At 41.4% G+C, this 18,461-nt stretch overlaps 1 protein-coding gene across 1 annotated transcript; it reads left to right on the top strand.

Annotated features, from left to right (window-relative positions):
* The first annotated feature begins 629 nt into the window (after positions 1 to 629).
* LOC129854098 (muscarinic acetylcholine receptor M4-like) lies at positions 630 to 17,193 on the top strand. Its single transcript, XM_055920789.1, has 2 exons — positions 630 to 1,033; positions 13,751 to 17,193. The coding sequence occupies exons 1-2, from the start codon at positions 979 to 981 to the stop codon at positions 15,289 to 15,291; spliced, it is 1,596 nt and encodes a 531-aa protein (XP_055776764.1). The 5' UTR covers positions 630 to 978; the 3' UTR covers positions 15,292 to 17,193.
* The last annotated feature ends 1,268 nt before the right edge of the window (positions 17,194 to 18,461 follow it).

The following is an 18,461-nucleotide window of genomic DNA, read 5'->3' as shown; positions in this document are numbered from 1 at the left end:
CGTATTAAGACACTTTATGCTGGTATTTCCTTTATTTTGGAAGTTAACTGTATGAGTTTAACACAGTAGCATATTCTTGGTGTGTTCCTTGAAGCGCGTAAACTCAATTTACAAGGGAGCTGGCCATGGTGCTGAAAACTGGACGGCGCGCCTGTTTTAAAACGACTCGTCTTGTCGAACTCCAGACATCATCCTGTTATCTTACTTGGTTATTTGAAGTACCTGATATCGTGAAACTGTCACTGCACGTATTAGCTAACGTTTTTCAAGAGATTTAATTAGCTTTTTCTTACAAGGCTACATTGTCAAGTGCACTGAAATACCTAGATGAGGCTAAAGAGCAAATAAATCAGACAGTTACCATTGATTACAACAAACATCTAACACAGCACTGGACCACTAATTCACAACTTTTTTTACGCCACTTCGAAGAAAAGACCAAATATAAGCAACCATTTTAGATCATAATACACAATTTAGTTAGATCTGTTCTCAGGAAAATTACATTTTAACTGGAGCCCTCTACACCCGTTTTCAGTTCGGCAAAGCGAAGATTGAGCGAAAAGGAATAACACTAGGCCTTCAGGTGATTGGTTAGACTTGCATGACATCATTAACAGTCCGTTCTCTCGTTGTCTGTGAGCATGCAAACTTGAGAGAGAAAAAAATCAGTCTCTCACAGATGAGGGCACATCTGCCGGAGTCCGAACTGCCTCTTTCGAGAGAGACTTCCACACCTCAGCTCGGGGCGTTTCGGTCACCAGTCACTTGGAATTGTACTCTCCTTATCAAGGCTCTCTTTGGTACCTGCCGAAAGACATTCTGACATGAAAATGCACGATGTTATCCAATATGTGCCAATTGTTATGATATCGCACAGAATTAGGACATCGTCATCTCTATCCTTCAGGAAAAACTTCTTACAGTAAGATTGAGAGAGGGATTTTTGCCTGGTTGAGTACCATCTAAACATGCAATATGAATCAAACTAACAGCACTGGAGCTGGTGGGCTTGCGCCCTGGAACTTAAACAGTAAGTTATCATATTTATAATGCACTTTTCGCATTTGAAATACGACAAATGGGAAAGATGGGCTATTAGACAGAAAGTGGAGGAAATCGAACTCCCCTGCAAACAATATAAGTCTGTAGGTTTTAAACAATGTGTGCATTCTGAACAATCCACTTTTGCAAATGAAGGCTGTTCAAATAACCTGTCCCCGAGTTGTCATGAACATTATTTTAGAATCCCAAAAGATAGACTATTTGCAGATGTATTAACAATAACGGAATCAACTACATTAATTGTTCTCGGGAAATACCACCGTGTCACACCTTATGATTTCCACCATTTGATAGCACATCAAAGTGACTGAGAAAAGATCGCGCAACTAGGTGCGCTGATCAATTTGTATGGTTCGGCGGTGATATCTGAGTAGGCAGTCTTTGGGTTAGGCTATTATAGAAAAACCCTTGCCATGTGCACAAATAAAAATAAATAAAAACATGTTTTTCAATATGTTGTGGTCCTATCGACGTGATGTTGTAGTAGGCTATATTAGGCTAAACAATTTTAAAAGATGGTCCGACTTGAAGTAAATAAACTGTAGCCTATATATTCTTATCTAAAAAAATAAATATATTCAAATGTGTACTAACTGGTGATCTGCATCTTATATTCGTGGTGTTTGTCTAACTAACAGTTTAAGTAGTCGTAGATGATGAAGTTTGAAATCTCAGACACAATTGCTAAAAGTGTTGTTCTAATGAAAGAATGGAACGTGCCCATTATGGAAACGGGCGCGTGAAGACGACACCAAACTATTATTTCACAGCGCTCTTCAGATAATTTGATGAGTTAATTGGGTGTATATTTGACCACTGGAGTTCAGGCCAATTATGAGAGGTGTATGCTTCTGGTTCTGAGGAAGTTCATGTAAACATTATTAATGCGTGACACTTGCTTCTCCATTTTGGACTCTCTCTCTGCTTCTATTAAAATGTCCGACTCATTGCTGCTGTTGAATGAATGCGTTTCTTTTTGTCATTTTTGGGGGTGCTGAGGTTTCTAGATCATAGCTGATCGTATAGGGAACCACAGTTCAACCAAAGCTCCCAATGCAAAAACTGTGCTGATGTTAATTTACATCTAACAGGTGCAATTTACATTCATCCGTAGTCTAAGATAAAGTTGATGTAAACATTATACAATTGACATTTGCATCACAGTGCAGATACCCAGTCCCTTATACTCACTGCACCTGCAACTGACACAAAGCCATTTCACAATTCATCTTACCCCCCTCCACTTCTTTGTCCCAGCTGCCAGGCATCCCTGAGACCTGCTTTAAACTGTTTTAAACTTGCTAAAGGCAGCTTTGGTGCAAGGAAATGCCTGAACCTCATTGAGATGCAAAGCTCTCCCTGCAGCCCCTCGGAAATGAGCATCCTGACTGTCAGGATTTGTGTCCCCTCTACAATCATCAGTGGCAGCAGCGCACAGAGTCAGACACCCAGAGCTCATCAAATGTCTCACAGCTGGGACCGCAGTAGTCCTCTTTATGACTCAATCTAGTGACAATCTAGGAGTGGAGTGTGGTTGGGTTTTAATGGTGTGCTGGGTTCTAATCCTGTCCCTGTTTTGGTCCATGGCTGTTGTGCTTTCCTGAATTTGGCGTGGTGGACACTTTCAGCTGGTCTGATATTAACTGCATGGGACAGATTGTGGATGGGGTCAGGCAAGCCATTGTCCTTCAACCCAGATACATCAATTAGGGAGCCATTTTGCTAATTGAGAGTGAGAGGCTGAGAGATCTGTGATGCTCTTTTGGCCACCCCCTTGCCCCACCCCCTGGTCAGGGTTACGCCTTTTCTACCACGGTAGGGCTCAATTCGAATTGAAGGCAGTCAATTCAGGAAGTGATTTGAATAAAAAATTCAGAAATAGCATCTACTTTTCAGTTTACTGAGAAGCCATTGAAAATAAATTCCCTTTTTTTCCCGATTATTGGTTTGCAATTTTAGTATAGTTTTTGAATTGACTGCCTGTTCTCTGGGAAAGAGTCAAAGTAAAGTCACCTACAGAATTTCAATCATTTAGGACATGTGTGGAACCTATTTAGGATGTTTACTAGGGTGAAATTAGCTCAGCACAAAATAAACTCCATAGGTATACACTACAGTCAGAGAGATAATGTAGTGTATACATTTCCTCCTTTAATGGGGTCATATGCTACACCCAAACCCCATATTAACCCCAATACTCCCCTCCCTGTCTGCCTGCTTCATAACCTAGTTTTAGGACTGCTGTGTGCCAACGCTGGGCACAGATGTTTCACACTGGCACAAACGGGCACAGACTGGGCTGGATGAGTTAACACGGAGGCCAGGGTGTAGAGCGATGCCTAGGGGACACATTTCATGCCCTCTTCAGATTCATGAGCTCCAGGAATTTTGCCAGCTCTGACTCAGGGAGAGATGGATCATCTTTCCTAGGGTTTAGATTTCATGAGACTGCCCACTGGGCACACCGCATCATTTCAACATGGCCAGTTGGGTAATATTTGGTTGAGACCTTGATTAATGAGATTACAACCTATATTCACCAGCTCAAAAATATAGCCAAAAGTTAGTTGAATTTGAAATGTTTATCACTATGCTTTCAACCATTTAAAAGCACAACGAAGTTCAAATGGGAATACAATGTTAGATATTTTGTTGATTTAACGTGCTATCTCTGTGCTTCATATAATAGCAGAACCAAATGACTTGGATTCCAGTTGAGATTGCATTAAAAGTCCATGGTGCAAGTGATCAATGCCGTTCAAGAATCTGCACAGATTATTACAGCAATTGTGAAGATTGCCACAGACCTGCGAGGACCTATGCATGCAATCTTGAACATGCACACTTTTTAAAATATAATTACATAAGAAGACATTTATTGTTACAGAAATCTCTAAATGTAAATGTGGACATGGAGGTGTTAGTCATTTTAAGTTAGAATTTTACATTCGTTTCTAAAATAGCTTTAACTTTAGGCTAATTACTGTATAAAAAAATGTTGATAGTGAAAATAACATTGAAGATTGTTTTAAAGGTAGAAATTCAACATATTTTATGTAAGGTTTGTCAAGGTCGAAATGTGGTTACCATGATGATATAATCCTGTGGTTGAAATTTCACCCTCAAAACAACAGTTTGTTGATTACTTTTTTCAAATCCAATGTACCTTCCATGTCACAATACGTTGACAAATTACATTGAAACAACGTTGATTCAACCAGTTTGTGCCAAGTGGGTGTAGCCTCCAATGAATTGTAATCCCCCCCCCCCCCCCTGTGCATCCCATTGGTTCCTGCATGTGGGTCATGATTGTCTATGCAATTAAAATGTATTATCTGAGTTTTTCGTTTAAGCTATACCATCATTGTAGTATAATTAATATGCAATGTTTCATCTTAAAATGTATGTGTAATCTGTTGATGCGTTGGATAGCAGATGTAACAGATATACCAGCCACCAATGCACCCCTCTATCAACTGTGGTGGCATATTTCTGCATTACCAAATGAGGAGAGTTACAAACTACACACCAGTCAGAGTTATACTTAAACTCCATCTTTAATAATAATAAGCTTTGCAATAGCCTTTTTGACTTTCAATGATGCGCTATCTCTAATGAACCATTGAAAAGTGAATACAGAAAAATACAAAGATCTTTTATAGCCAAGATACACCCCTCTCAACTTACATGACGAACCACAGATCTTAGGAACTGTTCACAATGAAAGACTTTGTCTTGAGAAAGGAGTATCCCTTAGCCAGATAACATTCGCTATAAATTATCGTTCAGTTTGGTCACTCAGACGAGGTTCTAATCTCGTTCCTGGTACTTCATAGTACAAAAACACCAACTCATCCAATGACATATATCAATTATCAACTCTAGATACTCCCATCTCAAGTAAACCCCCTCTTGACCCCACTCCTGGACAAGCTCACTGAGGGGACTGGGTCATACACTGTCCCAGGATAAGTGTAAGATCAGAGAGGACATACAATGTTTCCAGACACTGCCATAAACCTCCCCCCAATGGGAAAAAGAGGGAGTGACTGGCGCACAGACATTGTGGAGACAAGTAATTGGTTACCTCATTAATCACACCATCCCTTCACATGGTTTAAAAATAGGTAAAGGCACATTCACATATGAAGACAATGTTCCATTCTGTTCTCTTCCGTTTCTGATATTCTGCATAGCACCAGGAACATGTGAAAGACAAGCCTGACTTCTCCCCTCTCTGGGCCCCAAGTGACTGAGCCCCAGCTTAGGGAAAAGGGCAACTGCCAACACTATAGTCCAAAAGGATACATTCTAATGACAAGTATCTCACATAAGCATATTATGCAAATAAAACATCTTAATTATCTATGTTACCCAACTAATTCTGATTCATCCGCCACACAACGCTGTGAGGAAGGGATGTAATAAATAAAGAGACACAAACACAGACAACCTCACCGTAACGTTAACAGAACTGCGGGAATGCAGTGATCGGCAGGTGGGAGCGAAGGACACTGTCTACCGGGACGAAAGACACCCCACCTCTCACCCGTGTACCGGAGTCCTAGTTAGCTAGCTAGCTACTACATAGTGTCCTTCGCCCCCGCCTGCCAAGCGCCTGCCTTCGCCGTAAAGTTAACAGAACTGCGGGAAAGCAGTGTTCGGCAGGCAAGGGCGAAGGACACTGTCTGCCGGTGTCCTGGCTAGCTAGTGGTGTCACCCCCGCCTCCCGCCTGTGTCTTCTTCTTCTGTGAGGTTTATCTGCGTTTGGTATCCAACGTTATGGTACATTACCAGCAGCTACTGTAGTCTCCTGCCTGTGTACCTAGTTTAAGTTGAAACATTCTTTGAATAACTAGTCAAGTGATTTTGTAAGACAGCTCTGCAGCATACTTAAACAGCTACTAACCAGACAGCTAGCCAGCTAGCCTAGCTAAATAGGAGGACTCAAAGACTGTACAGTATGGGGAGCACAGAAATACCGTTAGATGGTTGTCTGGCTGGCTGGCTGCTACTGCCTGAGCAGAGATGAGATTATGACTTTAAAGGAATGAAAAATAATATTGTATTATGTCATTTTCTATTGATGTCTAGCCAATGTGGACCTGACAGAGACAATGGAACATTTTGGCAATTGAATGTTCACTACTCTTGGCTTGGGAATTTTCATTAAAAAGCTCTAAAATAATTGGAATGTCATTATTTCATAATGCATTTAATGTTGAAAAAAAATCAAAAACGGATTATTTTGTAATAACGAACCAAAACTGAACCAACCTCAAAAAGCACTAATGGCTCAGCACTAGTTCCCTCCATGATACCGATTACTTCAAGACAATGGTTAGCAATAACTAGACTATTCTATGTATTGTGAGCATCTCTCTCACCCTCTCTTCCTCTCCCTCTCTTATATATTTTATCTTTATTTCAGAGCTACAGTAGCACAACGTTTATGTCCATTGCTATATCATAGGAGAGCCTCATTATTCATAATGCTGCTGTGCTCCAGCAGCAGCTTTAATTACGTACGGTTTAATTGAAGAAAGCATGGTTCTTATTGTAATGTCAGCAGTTGCCTATCAGCGTTGCGCAACACCTGTTTGTAGCCACGTCCTCTATTTATAGCATCCTCTCTCATCAAAGCCACAGTAGCTACTGACATTATAACTAAGATCAGATTTAATTAACGCATCGTTGTTGCAAGTTGGCATAGTGGCTGTGACAAAGACAAAATCCACACTAAAGTCGGAGGGAGAACAGCCAGTCAAGACCATAACAGAACTAAAACATGTACAGTACTAGTCAAAAGTTTGGACACACCTACTCATTCAAGGGTTTGTCTTTATTTGCACTATTTTCTACATTGTAGAATAATAGTGAAGAAATCAAAACTATGAAATAACACGTACTGTATGGAATCATGTAGTAACCAAAAAAGTGCTAAAACAAATCAAAAGATGTTTTCGTAGCCACCGTTTGCCTTGATGACAGCTTTGCACACTCTTGGCATTCTCTCAACCAGCTTCATGAGGTAGTCACCTGGAATGCATTTCAATTAATAGGTGTGCCTTATTAAAAGTTCATTTGTGGAATTGCTTTCGTTCTTAATGAGATTGAGCCAATCAGTTGTGTTGTGACAAGGTATACAGAAGTGGTAGACAGAAGATAGTCCTATTTGGTAAAAGACCAAGTCCATATTATGGCAAGAACAGCTCAGATAAGCAACAGTCCATCATTACTTTAAGACATGAAGGTCAATCAATCCAGAACATGTCAAGAATTTGAAAGTTTCTTCAAGTGACTGGAAACAGGCACCTTATCATATAAATGAGTTAGATAAGAGAGTTAATAATCACATATACAGTACATGTCTTTACAGTACATTTGAATTTGAATGACATATGGACATGACATACAGACTTTACCTTCCTCTTTCCCCCTATCTGTCTCGCTCTCTCTTTCTCTTTCTCACTCTTTCACTAAATGATCCTTTAACCACACCATCAGAAGTTTCGCATAATTCTTAAATATACGTTTATTTGGTAATGAATACAGTAACTATGTTTGACATTCTCTTTAACAAGACCAGTACATTCCTGATGGCCCAGCAGAGTTGTGCCCGTGGCAGGGATGTTTCTCTGCAGGTAGTTACATGGCACAGCATGAAAGCCTGGATAATGAGAATAAAGGGAATAAAGGGAATCAAAGGTAGAGCATGTACCATATCAAACAGCTTACAGCACATGAGAGGATCCCTACAGCATGCAGAGGGGATGTTCACTGAGCCATGCATCCTATATTTAGCATTATTATTAGACCCTCCCTACTGTTTAGAGCTCAGAGTCTGTTCCCATCAAAATATACCCTTACAGCAGGGGTGTCAAACTCATTTGCCCCACTGGCTACATCCGCGCTTAAAATGTATTATAATCAATCTCCATCAAAATTTGCAAGAAATATTCCCCTATCCATCACTTTTGGGATTTCCGACGTTCCTTGACTCTCTAGTTTTTGTTTCGATGACTGTTAGTAAGCTGGACAGAGTGAAGAGATTGTAAATGTAGGTCTATTATCATTTCTACACGGTTTTGATTTGGTTTTAGTCATTTAAATGTCGATTGAGATCGTTTTGACCCCAAATATATATCTTGTTTAATTTTTTAACTCAAACCACCCACGGGCCGGTTTTGCCTTACAAGGATTGCGAGGCTGTCCCTGTTGTGCAGTCCCAATAGTTCAGAAGACCCAACGAAAGAGAGCATGATTCCTGCACATACTGTTTGCTAGCATTACCTTAATTGCTGTAGATGTAGACAATAACAATGTGTTCTTGCTACAACTGATTCTTAAGTAGGCTTACCCAAGAATAGCTTGATTAACCTATACTTGAAATGCATAACAGTCCAGTGCATATTCTGTGTATTCTGCGTATTAGTCAATTATATTTTCGTAGTTGATTTTCTGCATGTGATTGCCCTAATCCCTTAGTTTAGCCTTTATTTAGGCCTTAGTTTAGTCTCAACGTTGTGTTCAACGTTCTGTTTATTCGTTTAAGAGATGATACTGCATACAAGGATTAATATTCTACTCTCAAATCCTTCATAAAAATGAAAGTGTCTCTGAAGATGGAGTAATCCTATTTTGCTAAATAGTGACTATAGTTCTTGTTTGAACTCTTAATTAATGAATGAAAGTATTTGTCAGCAGCATCTGCTGTTTGTGGCATCCTGCTGTTCAGCTTTGGCAAGTTATGTAGAGAAATAACTATCCATGGCTCTGGAACCGTACTAGTCTGGAAAACTACGGTATAGGCCTATAGCTTTCTCTTGGGAAATACTTATCCAAAAAGTATTACATTGACAAAAGTATGTGGACACACGTTCAAATGAGTGGATTCGGCAATTTCAGCCACACTCGTTGCTGACAGGTGTATAAAATCTAGCACACAGACATGCAATCTCCATATAAAAACATTAGCAGTAGAATGGTCCGTACTGAAGAGCTCAGTGCTCATCGCGGCATCATCATAGGATGCCACTTTTCCAACAAGTCAGTTTGTCAAATCTCTGCCCTGCTAGAGGTGCCCCGGTCAACTGTTAAGTGCTGTTATTGTGGAGTGGAAATGTCTAGGAGCAACAACGGCTTAGCCGCAAAGTGGTAGGCCACACAAACTCAGAGAATGGGACCGCAGTGCGCTGAAGCGCGTAGCATGTAAAAAGCAACACTCACTACCGAGTTCCAAGCTGCATCTGGAAGCAACATCAGCACAATAACTGTTCGTTGGGAGCTTTATGAAATGGGTTTCCATGGCCGAGCAGCCGCACACAAGCCTAAGATCACCATGCACAATGTCAAGCGTCGGCTGGAGTGGTGTAAAGCTTGCCGCCATTGGACTCTGGAGCAGTGGAAACACGTTCCCTGGAGTTATGAATCACGCTTCGCTATCTGGCAGTCCAACGGACGAATCTCGGTTTGGCGGAGAACGCTACCTGTCCAAATGCATAGTGCCGACTGTAAAGTTTGGTAGGAGAAATTTCCCATTTCACATTCTTAAAATAAAGTGGTGATCCTAACTGACCTAAGACAGGGAATTTTTACTTGGATAAAATGTCAGGAATTGTGAAAAAGTTTCAGTTTAAATGTATTTGGCTAATGTATATGTAAACTTCCGACTTCAACTGTATATAGTTAGCCGTTGTCTTTAAAGTAGACATCTTCTTGATATTGGTCAGACAGGAACTGGATCAAACTTATTAGAAACTGATATAAAATCACTGAGATAAATGACCTGTCATGTATATGTACCTGTATTTGATAAAATAATAAAATGCAGCATCAAAGACCAATCACAGTATCTGGCCGTGGCGGCTGTGTTTTAGCAATTTTGGCATTAAGGGCTTTCAAGTGGAGTGCATCTGCTTTTCTCTTGCTAGACATAAGGATATCACAGTCATGCCAAAATGTAAAGACATTGCTCGAGCCAGGAACAGTAATTCTGAGATTTTACACTGTTAAAAAATCACCTATCTACTGTATATTTAACTATTTCTTTCTAATTGCATAATTCCTTGGCAAGGACTGAAATACATAAAAGTTGTCTATTTAATTATGGATACTCCCCTGAAATTCTTACACGCTTACAACGTTATAGACCCGAACAGTAGAACCTCGATCAGTGGGCTCAACGTGGGCTCAGTTATTCACATCTGAAAAAAGCCAAGTCACTGTTCTCCTTAAAACTTCTTATGACTGCAGGGGGCGTATTGAGTAGCCAGTTAAAAACTGCTGGGTGGCTTTGAGGGATGTAGAGTCTTTTAGCTCCCCACTTAACAGAGGTACATTTTTACATCATTCAGATCAGTTAACTAAACACATTCATTTATTTGAGGAATCCCTCACGGACAGACTTTTGGGACCATGTTGTCAAGAGGTTCACATATCCAGAGCTTGAAGGCAGGTAAAAACACAAACCTCACACAAATGCGTTCAGCCAAGATACCAGTGTTGGGGAAGCCACTCTAAAATAGTTTATTAGGTACACCCATCTAGTTCCGGGTCGTACCACCCTTTGCCTCCAGAACAGCCAATTTCTCAGGTCATGGATTCTACAAAGTGTGGCGTTCTAACGTTGCTCTATTCGTATTAAGGGACCTAACGTGTGTCAGGAAAACCTTCCACACACCATTACACCACCAGCCTGTACTACTGACACTAGGCAGGATGGGGGCATGGACTCATGCTGCTTACACCAAATCCCGACTCATCAGCATGACTCAACAGGAACCGGGATTCGTCGGGGAAGGCAATGTTTTTCCACTCCTCAATTTTCCAGTGTTGATGATCACGTACCCACTGGAGTCGCTTCTTCTTGTTTTTAGCTGATAGGAGTGGAACCCTGTGTGGTCGTCGGCTGCAATAGCCCATCAGTGACAAGGACCGACGAGTTGTGCGTTCCGAGATGCCGTTCTGCACATCACAGTTGTACTGCTCGTTTATTTGCCTGTTTGTGGCCCACCTGTTAGCTTGCATGATTCTTGCAATTCTCCTTGGACCTCCCTCATCAACGAGTTGTTTTTGCCCACAGGACTGCCGCTGACTGGATGTTTTTTGATTGTTGCAACGTTCTCTGTAAACACTAGACACCGTTGTGCGCAAAAAGCCCAGGAGGCCGGCCGTTTCTGATATACTGGAACCGGCTCACCTGGCACCGGCGATTATACCACGCTCAAAGTCGCTTAAGTCACTTGTTTTGCCCATTATGACATCTAATCAACCAGTAACTGAATGCCTCGATGCCTGTCTGCCGGCTTTATATAGCAAGCCACGGCCGCGTGACTCACTGTCTGTAGGAGTGGACCATTTTCGTGAATGTGGTGGTGTACCTAATAAACTGGCCACTGAATGTAGTTTTTAAAGCTACCAATTACTTCACACTATAAAAAGTTAAGCTATACAAAAGCTACCCTTCAGAAAAATATAGTTTACTTGACTAAAGTTACTTTGGAAAAAGTAGTTCATTACATCCAAACCACTTCGTGAAAAACCATCATATCTCAAATACAAGTTGCAAGAACAGATCACTCTTTAGTCAGATGTTAACAGAATGTGTAATGTAAACACAAAACTATGTTTCAAGTGAGAACTACGCAGGTCTAATGCCGAAAAATAAAGGAAATTCTTGTCTTCTTCAACCCTATTTTCTTTTAATTTAGCAAAAACGTAGTGTGTAGTTCCAGTAGTTAGCGACACCGCTACATGGCAAAAAAAGTAATTAACTACTGGAACACTACCAAGCTACTTCCACCAAGCTACTGCATATTGTAGTTAAATTACTAGTTGAACTACAGTACAAGTAGTTTACTACTCTCGAACAGTGCAAGATACTAAAACTAAGAGCAATTTTAAAGTTAGCGGCCGGCATCTCAGTCTGGCTGGAATCAAAAAGAATGGGTTATTCAGTCACCGCCCCACAAGTGCGTAATATGGATTTTAGACTGGTTTGATCTCCTCTGAGTTATTTTTAACTTCAAAGTTGGCTGAACAGTGAAAAAGAACAAACCTACGATATGACCATAGGTGGTTTCATTTGATTCCTTCCTCTCAGTTATGGACCGAATGCTCTCATTCTCTGTTCCACCTTCTGGAGGTCAGAGCAGTATACAACAACAGAAGACAGAGAGCATTAAAAGCAGCATGTCACATCCTATATTCTGACTGAAAGACAGGGGCCATATCTTTGATCATTATTGATAAGATCTCCTGTATCCCCTAGCAAAACGCTGCTTTGCCATTAGAGGGCAGCCTTTCAATGGAATCATACAATCACACCATCAAGCTCTACTATAGATAGACACACTGACATTCACACGTTGCAGTAACACATAGTTGTAATATGGATTATGGCAAGTTGTTAACTAGTGTTTTGTATAATTTGATCTCCTTTTTGAATGGGCTTTGTTTGTCGTTCTATGCCCTGCCTTGCATTTCTACCGTTGTTGTTTTTTGAATTATTTGATCATGTTTTATACAGTTGGGTTTCCAAACTACAACACCACAAACAGAATATACTTAACTATAGTGCTTTAGTAGAGCCTAGCCCTGGACAGAGCAGAGACCGACTCAGCTATACTTTCAACAGTAGGTCCTCCTCAAGCTAGTATTGTACAGCGAAAGTGTCTTGTGTCAGGACTTACCCCTGTAACTTTTCTGTTTTGCATTACAAAGCTTTACAGTTGGCTGGGAACTGAGCATTTCCGCTGAGTATCGGGGTGCTGTGCCGATGATGACAAAACTTACGGAAATGCCTTTTATATTCACAGTCCCTCAATATTTAATGTGGGGGATCCATTGCTGACACAGATAGTTATCCATGATAGAAATTAAATGGATTACAATTCAATGCTAATGGTAGGCTAATTATGCATAATTTGAGCTCAGAGTCACATTTTCTTACACATCAATGTTACATCGCGTATTTCCATCCGTTGTTTTTCATTAGCATGCAAGGGGGAAATACCTTTAAGTACTTAGAATCTCAACTGTTTTAGAGAGGTTTAATAATTAACCTTTGGGTCAATCTAAATGACCAGAAAGAGATGTTGATGTTTAGTGCTGTGCTTAATGTAGTTCTCTGTGATGTCTTATTGAATGAACAGAGAGCTGCGCAGTGCATGCTGGAGAATACATCACTGAGGAGCAATGCAATACGAACCCAACCCTCCTCACCCAAGGCCATTCACCAGGAATGCTGTCCAGGCCGATGTTCATGTCATAAACCTTTTGTCGACTCATTTTTTCGTAGGAGCTAGGTAGACTGAAGGATCTGTAAAATAACTCAGGCATGCATATTCACTAGCTCAAGTCGTCAACGGCTTAAACGTTTTCTACAATATCTCATTTGGAATGCAAATACTCATTTGCATATGCACATGCCCATAAAACCAGAACACATAACCAAGGATGAAAACCCAACCAGGCTATTCTTCACTTGGAAGTATAAACATATAGTATTATGCGCTTTATAATGTCTTCAGACTTTCATACTGTGTATCACGTTTCAAGAATGAAATGTCTTGGCGAAGAACATTTCGCAGAGGGCAATATGTTACATAACAGTGGATATGTTGGGAGGTTTGTGCTAAGCATCCAGAAATAACATATTGTTATCATTGTGCTTCCTTTTCAGGCTCCTTGAGCAACATTTCCAGTGATGTCTTCTCAGCCAATCTCAGCTGTAATGAATCTGGCACCAATGAGACCTGTGTGGCGGGGGAGGAGGTGGTGGGAAGCCCCTATAAAGCCGTGGAGATGGTCTTCATCGCCCTGGTTACAGGCTCCCTTAGTTTTGTCACTGTCACAGGCAACATCCTGGTGATGCTCTCCATTAAAGTCAATCGGCACCTCCAGACTGTCAACAACTACTTCCTGTTTAGCCTGGCGTGTGCAGACCTTATCATTGGTGCGTTCTCCATGAACCTCTACACTGTCTACATCATCGTGGGCTATTGGCCCCTGGGACCTGTAGCGTGTGACTTGTGGCTGGCCCTGGATTACGTGGTGAGCAATGCTTCTGTCATGAACCTTCTTATTATTAGCTTTGACCGCTACTTCTGTGTCACCAAGCCCCTGAGTTATCCAGCCAGAAGGACCACCAAAATGGCTGGGCTGATGATTGCGGGTGCCTGGATTCTCTCCTTCATTCTTTGGGCCCCTGCTATCCTGTTTTGGCAGTTTATTGTTGGAGAGCGCACGGTTCCACCAGGAGAGTGCTACATCCAATTTCTCTCCAACCCTGCCGTCACTTTCGGCACAGCCATCGCTGCCTTCTACCTGCCTGTGGTCATCATGATGGTGCTCTACATCCACATCTCTCTGGCCAGCCGCAGCCGGGTGTCCAAGCAGAAGCCTGAGGCTGAAAAAAAGAAGAAGGGCCTCAAGATACCTAACCCACTCAAGAGCCACATCCTTAACAGACAGAATAACAACAACCAGTCCCCCAAGCCCAGTCTGGAGTCCTGCAACACTGGTGAAGCTGTGAAGAATGGCAAGATTGATGAGTCTGTTGTTTCCACCAAGGCTGACGCTAGTGTCAATCGAGAAGAGAAAGAGAGTTCCAATGACTCCAGCACAGCCAGCATTGCCCCAAAAAACGCCAAGGAGAGGGCCAACAGTGAAGCCACTGTCGGGGGGGGGTTTGGCGTTGCTCCTGCACCAGCTCCTGCTCCTGCACCTGAACCTGCACCTGCACCTGCAGCGGCAACCGTCAAACTCAACCCTGCCTCTAAATGGTCCAAGATCAAGATTGTAACCAAGCAAGCTGGTGACGAGTGCATTACCGCCATCGAGATTCAGCCACCCATCCAGGGGAGCGAGGGCCGCTCTATTCCAGTCAACCGTCCCCGGAAGGTGGCGCGCAAGTTTGCCAGTATTGCCCGCAGCCAGGTGAAGAGGAAGCGCCAGATGGCAGCCAGGGAAAAGAAGGTGACCAAAACCATCTTCGCCATCCTGCTTGCCTTCATCCTCACATGGACCCCGTACAATGTCATGGTGCTCATCAGCACCTTCTGCCACTCCTGTGTCCCGGACACTGTGTGGGCCATCGGCTACTGGCTGTGCTACGTCAACAGCACCATCAACCCAGCCTGCTACGCCCTCTGCAATGCCACCTTCAAGAAGACCTTCAAGAACCTCCTCATGTGCCAGTATAAGAATATTGGAACAAGATGAACTGGAGTACACATACAGTAGTAGGGCTGGTGAGGGGTAATATTACTGAGACATCTGGAGGGCTGAGTGGTAGAGTAGGAGGGGAGGAGGGAGCCTCCACAGGGAGCCTCCTCCTCAGTCATGCTTATGAAATTATGTCACACTCAACGCTCCTCTGAGATGTCTTGGCCACAGAAGATAGTAACATCATGGCTATGTCCAAATGATACAGTATGAATATGATGGCCAATGTGAGAATGGGGCAAATGAAGAATCTGAGACCTTAACGCGAAGACCAACATGGACTAATTCGTATCCACTGAAATGTGGTGAGAATCTTCAAAAAGCCCAGCTGAATGTCAGTAGACTAAGGCCAACACCTGAGTCATCCCTCTCCAAGATACCACCACCTAACCAGAGACACTGAGGGCAGTGTTACATCATGTCTGGGTGTACGGCAAAAGACACATTAAAAAGGAGCTTGGAAATCTTCCTTTATACAACAGTATAAAATGAAACAAGCATGAGATGTCTAATTCAACTATCCATTTCCTCCTCTCCCTCTTCCTTATTACTGAGAGAGTTATTAACTCCTTGCGGAAATGGAGGCACTCCCTCACATCAGTGAATCATTATCATAATGTGATATGTAGTCATAACATGGAGAGCAAAGACGATATGGATTCTTTGCTGTCACAGACTGTCTAACCTCAAGGCTAGTTGCACGTACGTCCAAGTACTGCAAAATACTGCTGGTGACTTGGAATAAGTTGTTACCCCTGAAAGTACAGTATGCATTTCCATTCACCTCCCACTGACCAAAATATTGATGTATCTGTTTTGAAGTGATCTTCAAAAGTGACAAACTTTTGATGGCAGTACAAGGCCATGGCATAAATTAACAACCAGTGTTTGGCTCCAAACAATTAATGTATCTTGTTGTTATGTTATAAGGAGAAACACCCACAGGCAACGGTAAAGCTTTAATTCCTTGCCAGCTTCACAATTATGAAAGTGTTTTTTATTTATTTATTTAGCCTTCACTGCGAATGGAACTACCGGTACAAAAAAACAAACACTTGTTTATATGGGATACTTATCTCGAGAGTATTAAACATATTTTCTATGTTATCTCCTGCCTAATTAAGAAATGTGTAAATAGAAGGCCATTGTATGCTCTAAAAAGTGCAGTTTCTCTCATGCATTTCATATCTGAATGTTTGTACCTCTCTTGTATTATGTTTTGTGGTTTACACCTAATTTTACAAATTGAATATAAAATATATATATATAACTGTATGTATATGCAAGCGATATTAAGAGAGTGTATTTCTAAATTGATGTAAAGAATTTTGGGAAAACATTTAAGCAGTTGTTTTTGTTTCGAATGCCATCGGTGACTAAGTCCCTTATATTTGTAACTTTGTCATTATTCTCCATGTTGGATTACAATGTGTGAAGTCCAGCTTGTACCTCCCCAGCCTGTATCCATATTCATGAGTTCACACCAATAAATAGGTGGGTAATATTACTAGCTTATCTAACTGGTTCAATGCATTTTCAAAGAAGGACCTTCTGTCAAAGAACTTAGGGAGTAGTGAGAAAATAACAGATGTTGTTTGGGCATGACCTCGTAATGTAAAATGACCAGCTACGGATGTGCATCCATATAAAACTGATTTTGAAATGATCATGAGGTGATTACTGTGTTGGTAAAGCTTAATGAATAATCCTTCTTTAATTAATGAACATAACATTGGCATGACAGGCTGGGTGCGACCCAAAAAAGGGGTGTACGGGAGAGTGTAAAACATTACCACAGTTTCCTGTAGTATGGCCCTCCCATAAAACAACTATCCAGAGACAGTGTACAGAGGATTGTATCTTTTTCTAATGCTTAATAAAGATTGTGTACCATTGGAATAGTTTTTGAAATGATTTTACATGTACAATATGCTTTCTGATTTAATATACAGTATTAATGGAATATATTTTGCACACTACGACTATTACCAGTCATACTATGGAATATAGAGTTAACATTGACAGTTAGTGATATCTGTTTGAGACAATGGGAGGAGAGCTGGGGCCGGTGACCGAACAGCGACACAGTATGAGCTAATGGCCGTGCTAAATGCCCAGGGGAGTGCCAGATCCTGCAGGGCCCTCAGAGCCAAAACACAGCAGCACAAATTATGGCACCACGACTTCAGGTCAGCAAGGCCCTGTGGGCTTTATAACAAATCTTCTAGTTTGCCCTGTTTTAAGGGCCATTTGGTTTACTCATTCAACCATGCCTATTTCTCGCAATAACGATGAGGCATCACCTGACATTTGACATCATTATCTTTCAACTAGTGCCATGCATTTTATTACTTGACCTTACAGGTCAACAGCAACATAGTAGTGAACATGACAGGTCCAGAAATGAAAGCATGTTCTTATTAAAGGGGGCTGAACGTATTGATTTAGCCTCGGTTTCAATCGTTCTCATTAGCAAATGAAACTGAGAATGAGATTTGGGTCTTGAAGGCGTGCTTTGATGTGGGTGTCTTTTATGTGTGTTTGTAGGTGGGAGCCGTTTGCACATTCACTCTGCCAAAACTGTACACAGTTACAGTCACTCACCCTTCTAGATAACTTGAAACAGTCTAACCAGGTCTTGTGTCTGGAAGTAGCATAGACTAGCCAACTTCTTTCGCCAATCAGCTTCAGCCAGACGGTGTGTGACTGTGGCAAAGTTGGTTTGACTTTGGATAATCTATCTGTGGGGCTAGTTTGGGACCGTCAATATATTACACAATGTAAATGGGAAAATATTTAAATGTTGCACACCCTTTAGATCTCATTAAATGTGTGCAATATTTGTGTATGAAGTTCTACAATTTATAATTGGTTTGAGGTTTTTATGTCATACTAATTTGGAGCTATTGACATCTTAAAATATTGTCCCATGTATGTACATTGTGTAATTTACTGATGGTCCCTAACTAGCCCCATAGGGATATCCAAAGTCAAACCAAATGTACAATGGTCAGTGTGCTGGGCACTACTTGGGTGCTGTCAGCTGTAGGCAGGAATCAAATAAACCCAACCGAAGGAAAATTGTTAGGTACCCTTCATGCCATGACAAACCCTTTTTTCCCTAATAATCTCGCAAATCTCAGTTTTGGACGAGACTGACTTTATGA

The sequence above is a fragment of the Salvelinus fontinalis genome, chromosome 4, assembly GCF_029448725.1.
Source record: "Salvelinus fontinalis isolate EN_2023a chromosome 4, ASM2944872v1, whole genome shotgun sequence".
Lineage (NCBI taxonomy): Eukaryota > Metazoa > Chordata > Actinopteri > Salmoniformes > Salmonidae > Salvelinus > Salvelinus fontinalis.
This window is presented reverse-complemented; position numbering and strand designations above follow the sequence as displayed.

What these genes read in the sequence shown, in the direction of transcription:
- LOC129854098 (XM_055920789.1), top strand. Translation starts at nt 979, where the DNA reads ATGAATCAAACTAACAGCACTGGAGCTGGTGGGCTTGCGCCCTGGAAC. An exon ending in TGCGCCCTGGAACTTAAACA is followed by an intron (nt 1,034 to 13,750) that starts GTAAGTTATCAT and finishes CTTCCTTTTCAG; the next exon opens with GCTCCTTGAGCAACATTTCC.